This window comes from Salvelinus namaycush, chromosome 6, assembly GCF_016432855.1.
Source record: "Salvelinus namaycush isolate Seneca chromosome 6, SaNama_1.0, whole genome shotgun sequence".
NCBI lineage: Eukaryota > Metazoa > Chordata > Actinopteri > Salmoniformes > Salmonidae > Salvelinus > Salvelinus namaycush.
The window spans coordinates 39724822-39731778 of NC_052312.1; the positions used below are offsets into that span (position 1 = coordinate 39724822).

Genomic DNA, 6957 nt, shown 5'->3' on the forward strand with positions numbered 1-6957 from the left:
CTATTCATCTGAAATGCATATATACTTAAATGAAGACACAACATTGAGACAATGAAATTTAGTTCTTCTAAATGAATGTCAACATCCAAGTTAGTTCAATATATTAATAGCAGCAGTAACATATCAGTCCCTTCCTCACCTTGAAAAGCTCTATTCACAGTCACACCTGCAAAAATAACTGAGAACAACAATAGTATATAGGTCATGGGAGGCTTGGGGCTAGAGCTGGCTAGTTCCCAGACACTGATCAGGGTCGACTGACATCTTTGTCTGAATGCATCCATTCAACCTGCATATAATACATTATGAATACATTTACAGTGTTCGCCCTGTTATGATCATTCATAATAGAGCATGGCACCTTATGACAGACTAGGAACCTGCAAGTAAGCATTTGGATGGACAGTGTATACCATGTGCATCCTGTAATAACATTATAGATCCATGAATGCCTACATAATGCATTTCACACAGGTGTTTCACAGAATGTATTTTGTTTGGAACTATTTCTTTATCTGCAAGTTCATGTGTATAAAACTTTGACAAAGAAACCAACTACTGTTTCCATATCTGTGCACACAGTAGGTATAACATAAAAAAGCAGTCTGATCACTTGTGAAATAAAGGGTGTTATAACTACTTCCATGTATGGATTCTCAATGCGAGGTTTCAATATTTGACACTTTGAGAAACATGTTACAAACAGTCCATGTTGCATGGTGTAGTCTAGTGAAAGCCTGGTGGGGCTTTAAGGACAGACCCTGAATGCTACGCAACGTGTTCTTCGAGAACCTGCTCCAAGGCCCTGCTTCCGTTCTTCAAAATGCCCTCTGTGGCTGCAGCGTCCATTACTGGGTGCTTGGCACTGCATTTGTGGGGGTGCTCGTCCCCCGTTTCGAGGAAGGCCACCCTCTTTCCACCGGTGACCCTTCTGTCTGCGAGCTCCACCTCTCTGGGGTCTGCACAGAGGAGCATGGCTCGCCCGCCGCACCCACCAACTCCCCCGGCCTTTCCACCATGGCAACGGCAGGGAGTGAGGTACAGGTAGAGGAGCACCAGGACGATGCTGACCACACAGGACACCAGCGTGGTAAAGGCCAAGTTAAAATGCTCCCCGCCGCTGCTACGTTCCTCCCCGCTCTTGCCCGGTCCGCTGGGGTTACCTACGGAGACGGTGACCTCCAAAGTCTCGTTGGAGCTCCGGTGTCGACCGCGGACTGCCACGCATGAGTAAGTCCCTGAATCCCCACGGAGAGCCCCTCGGATCTCCAGCGTACCGTTGGTGAGGACCGTGAGGCGGCTGCTCTGATCGTCTGTTACGCCCAGTGCCGGGGATCCATCGCGTGGGGTCACCCAGAACACCACCACCCCTTCCTGGAAGGGGAGAGAAACGCCAGGGCACGGCACCATAAGCCAATCGCCTGGCTCTGCCTGGTAAGACACTTCTACAGTTCCATGGAACACACCCTGAGGGCTGCCAGAACAATTCAGCCACTCCTCCTGACTCAGACTGCATGGATACTCCTCCCTGAAGTCTAGTAGGGGACGGTACTGCCTCCTCTCCCAGTACTCAAGCATGGCGCGCAGGGCACAGTCGCACACCAACGGGTTCCCCTGCAAGTAGATGCCACCCTGCTGCCAGGTGGCCAGAGAGAGTAGGCTCTGCACGGGCACCTGCCTCACCATGTTCATCGACAGATCCAGGAAACGCAGGTGTGGCAGAGCCACATTTCGCTGGTAGAGCTCCAGGGGGAAGGCAGTCAGTCTGTTCCCGCCCAGATACAGCCTTTCCAGGCTGCTCAGCCCCTGGAAGGCTCCCGCCATGGTCTGACTGATGCGGTTTCCAAACAGAAGCAGCACTTCCAGTTCCCCGAGCCCATGGAAGGCAGATGCATTGAGCCGAGACAGCCCATTGGACGAGAGGTCCAGGTGGCGAAGGTGAGGGGTGGGGGCAAAGGCGTCCGGTGCCAGATGGATAATGGCGTTTCGGCTGAGGACCAGTACGGTCAGCCTGTCCAAACGCCGGTCTGACCAATCCAAGAGCAGAGCAGAGAGGACATTGTGGCTGAGGTCCAATCGGGTGACATAGCCAGGGAGGTCAGGGGGAACGGTTGACAGATTGCGACCACTGCAGGAGATGATGTCGCTAGCACACATGCAGGGTGGTGGGCAGGCGGCCGTGAACGTCATACGGGACAGACGCATGGACAGGAGGAATGCCAAGGTAACCCTAAAGCCATGTAAGTGCCCGTCAATGGACACACACAGCGGTTGTGGCACAACGGGACACATTCTACAGTTTGAGGGCTGAGTCTCAGGTTGTTGGTGAAGAAGTTGCAAACATCTTATGAGCCACTCTTAAGCGTTCCATTCAAAAAGAGCTGAGAGAGAGGAGAGAGAGAGACACACAGAGACAGAGAAAGATGGGTATTGGCATCCAATACTGTCATATGACAGTTATTAACTTGTTTTCTCTGCAAAATAACCTTAATGCTAGAGTCCTTAATTAAAACAATAAAAAAGCGGCCATCCCACCTCTGTTTTGGTTAAAAAAAAAACTGAGGGATGGACATGGAGAAATGTAACCACTCAAATTCATAGACATAATGGATCATCAGTCCCTGCATCCACAGCTCTATCATAATTATAGTTTTAACCATGTTGAGGCTTTACAACAGGGCTGCCCAACCCTCTTCCTGGAGATCTACCTTCCTGTGGGTTCTCAGTCCAACCCTAATTTAACACACCTGATTCTACTAAATTAGCTGCTCAACAAGACCTAAATTAGTTGAATCAGATATGCTAAATTAGGGTTGGACTGAAAACCTACTGGACAGTTGATCTCCAGGAAAAGGGTTGGGCAGCCCTGTTTTACAGTGTTTGTTTACATTTACAAACATTGTAGTACAATTTGTTGACATTTTGGGTTTTTATGGGGTTAGTTGAACTAAACTCATGAGGCATTAGCTATTAAATTAGATAACCATCTGGATTATGCTCGTTTAGTTGACTACTTACAGTGGAATACCTCGAACCACCATGTAGTTTAGAACTACTAGTGAAACTGTTATTTTACCAGCTGAAAATTAGGCTATCAGGGAATAGATCGAGTCTCATTGAAAAGACTCCCAGAGAGCTGCCAAACAAAAGAAAAGGTCAAAGCAATAGAACGTTTAACATAACCACTTACATTTCCAAACGATGAAGATCCTCACAATAATGCGACATCGTTTTCTTCGTATTGTGACCATAACCAATGAACGTATTTCGTTATCCTCTGGAACTGTTCTCATCTCACAGAAGATGCGTAGGCTATATTTCGTAAAAGAAAAAAATATTATATCCAATACTTCATACAATAAAATACACTTTCAAGCAGAATGCCACATGATTGCGCACTTCAAACGCGGCGTTGTCATCTCTAAACAGACTTCAAAAGCGTCCGAATGAAAGCAGAGCTTTTAGGACTCAGGAAGCGTGTTGTTCAGTTCACCTTTTTGTGGTAGCGGTTGCGCACAAAATACATATGGCACATCGATAGTAGGCTTAGGCTATTAAATCAATTAGGCGACTTGTTTCCTCGTGTCCCCGACAAATACAAGCGTTGCTTGTTTCTCTCAAATGTTGTGCACCAATTTGTTTACATCCCTATATGTGAGCATTTCTCATTTGCCAAGATAATCTATCCCCCTGACAGGTGTGGCATATCAAGACACTGATTAAACAGTACGATCATTAAACAGGTGCACCTTGTGCTGGGGACAGTAAAAGGCCACTAAAATGATTTGTCACACAACACAATGCCACAGATGTCTCAAGTTGAGCAATTGGCATGCTCACTGTAGTAATGTCCAACAGAGCTGTTGCCAGAGAATTGGATGTTAATTTCTCTACCATAAGTCATTTTAGAGAATTTGGCAGTACATCCAACAGGCCTCACAACCGCAGACCACGTGTAACCCAAAAACTCATTCTGATTGGCTGCGCCTGGCTTCCCTGTGGGTGGACATGGCTCCCAAGTGGGTGGGCCTATGCCCTCCCAGGCCCATCCATGGCTGCGCCCCTGCCCAGTTATGTGAAATCCATAGATTAGGGCCTAATGAATTTTTTTCAATTGACTGATTTCATTCTATGAACTGTAACTCAGTAAAATCATAGATGGGCTTGGGCTTGCTCCTACCTATCTTTCCGAGTTGGTCCTGCCGTACATACCTACACGTACGCTACGGTCACAAGACGCAGGCCTCCTAATTGTCCCTAGAATTTCTAAGCATACAGCTGGAGGCAGGGCTTTCTCCTATAGATCTCCATTTTTATGGAATGGTCTGCCTACCCATGTGAGAGACGCAGACTCGGTCTCAACCTTTAAGTCTTTACTGAAGACTTATCTCTTCAGTAGGTCATATGATTGAGTGTAGTCTGGCCCAGGAGTGTGAAGGTGAACGGAAAGGCTCTGGAGCAACGAACCGCCCTTGCTGTCTCTGCCTGTCCGGTTCCCCTCTCTCCACTGGGATTCTCTGCCTCTAACCCTATTACAGGGGCTGAGTCACTGGCTTACTGGTGCTCTTTCATGCCGTCCCTAGGAGGGGTGCGTCACTTGAGTGGGTTGAGTTACTGACGTGATCTTCCTGTCTGGGTTGGCGCCCCCCCTTGGTTTGTGCTGTGGTGGAGATCTTTGTGGGCTATACTCAGCCTTGTCTCAGGATTGTAAGTTGGTGGTTGAAGATATCCCTCTAGTGGTGCGGGGGCTGTGCTTTGGCAAAGTGGGTGGGGTTATATCCTTCCTGTTTGGCCCTGTCCGGGGGTATCATCGGATGGGGCCACAGTGTCTCCTGACCCCTCCTGTCTCAGCCTCCAGTATTTATGCTGCAGTAGTTTGTGTCGGGGGGCTAGGGTCAGTTGGTTATATCTGGAGTACTTCTCCTGTCTTATCCAGTGTCCTGTGTGAATTTAAGTATGCTCTCTCTAATTCTCTCCTTCTCTCTTTCTTTCTCTCTCTCGGAGGACCTGAGCCCTAGGACCATACGTCAGGACTACCGGGCATGATGACTCCTTGCTGTCCCCAGTCCACCTGGCCTTGCTGCTGTTCCAGTTTCAACTGTTCTGCCTGCGGTTATGGAACCCCTACCTGTCCCAGACCTGCTGTTTTCAACTCTTAATGATCGGCTATGAAAAGCCAACTGACATTTATTCCTGATTATTATTTGACCATGCTTGTCATTTACGAACATTTTGAACATCTTGGCCATGTTCTGTTATAATCTCCACCCGGCACAGCCAGAAGAGGACTGGCCACCCCTCATAGCCTGGTTCCTCTCTAGGTTTCTTCCTAGGTTTTGGCCTTTCTAGGGAGTTTTTCCTAGCCACCGTGCTTCTACACCTGCATTGCTTGCTGTTTGGGGTTTTAGGCTGGGTTTCTGTACAGCACTTGGAGATATTAGCTGATGTACGAAGGGCTATATAAAATAAACTTGATTTGATAGAAATTGTTGCATGTTGCGTTTATATTTTTGGTCAATATAGATAGGCTAACCTACCCCGGTAGAAGATTATGGCATAGGGTTTCACACACATGTGTTAAAATCCATTTAATCAGTTTTATTTAGAAATTATTTAGTAAGTAATACTGAAAAGCTAAGTCTAGTTGTCTTATTTTAACGATTTAAATAAAATATGGGGGGATGGTGTTGCATGTCACCATTAATACCCGCACTATGAGGAGATTTGATGTAAAGTCCTTTTTAACTCACCTGCACATTCATTTGATTTGTTCTTTCTTTGTTGCTCCTTTTCCATACAATCCATGATGTACCATTACACTAAATATTATTTGAATAATGCAAGATCTTAAATCCCAGAAGTCTTTAAAATGACATTCAGGAGCAAAAGGTTTTCTATAGTGTTTATAATTAATAAAAAAAATATTCATTGGAATATAATATTGGAATGAAATATAAATAATATTAAATAACATTGGAATATAACATTTAATAACAGTAACATAACTAATTAACTCAGTGTAACGATGTGGCAACTCTCTTATGTTCTACTATTGCACAATTCTAATTAGTACATGTAGGTCACAAATAAAGCTATCCCTAGTAAAATTGGAGCACAACTCATGAGCCCACCTCCTGCACTGCTTGCACCTAATCCAGTCCCCACCTGTGACTGAAAACAGGGGGAGAGATGCCAATTGAAAAGCTCTCTCTTAGCTATCTACATTTTTTCTAGCTATATGACATAAAATGCTGTGTAAAATAGCTAAAAGGCTATAAAGTTGAATTAACAGTAAAGCTATCAGTCACTAGCGGAAACATTTAGAACTGAAATTAAGTTATTGTTACATCTGCTCCTGCAACGCCCTCTACTGCTCATCCTGTGTCTCCTTGACCTCTCCTTCACCACTCCCCCAGTACTCTCTCCCGCTCCCTCTCTGTGTGTGTGTGTGTAATTGTGTGGGCGGAGACAGGTGTGCTGGAGTCAGAGCAGATCTCCACCAGCTGCAACCTGTTCCATAATCAAGACTTTTACAAATACTCAGCCCTGCCACTTCCACACTGCCAGATTGTAATATCTGCTCAGTCAGTCTACGCGGCTAGCTATTTGTTACTATTCAGATCCTGTTTTCCTTGCCTGATGCTGTTTTCCTCTCCGCTACAGTTCTGCCCGCTCTGACTCTGGTGCCTGTCCCACGTCTCGTCATCATGCTACTCTGTCCTGGATTCCCCATTCTATTACTCCCTTGGATTCCCCTCCGGACCTGCTTACCCTGTCTCAACCCCTCTCACTCCAGCCTCCGCACCTGGTTTCCAGCAACCCGCCCGAGCTTCCCCTGACCTGCACTCCATCTCCCCCCTGGGGTTCAATAAATACCTTGGTTACTTCATCCCACTCTCCTTGTCGGAGTCTGCTCTTGGGTTCCCCTGTTCCACTCTGCGTAACAGTTATGTTATC

The 6957-nt window shown here is 46.4% G+C and overlaps 1 protein-coding gene across 1 annotated transcript; it reads right to left on the reverse strand.

Moving 5' to 3' along the window:
- Nucleotides 1-768: 768 nt before the first annotated feature.
- On the reverse strand, nt 769-2205 carry LOC120049124 (amphoterin-induced protein 2-like). The gene has a single exon (XM_038995364.1). It carries the CDS (start codon nt 2203-2205, stop codon nt 769-771), a length of 1437 nt encoding a protein of 478 aa, XP_038851292.1.
- Between the last annotated feature and the right edge of the window lie 4752 nt (nt 2206-6957).

Coding starts and splice junctions, on each gene's coding strand:
- LOC120049124 (XM_038995364.1), bottom strand. CDS start 2,205: ATGCGTCTGTCCCGTATGACGTTCACGGCCGCCTGCCCACCACCCTGC.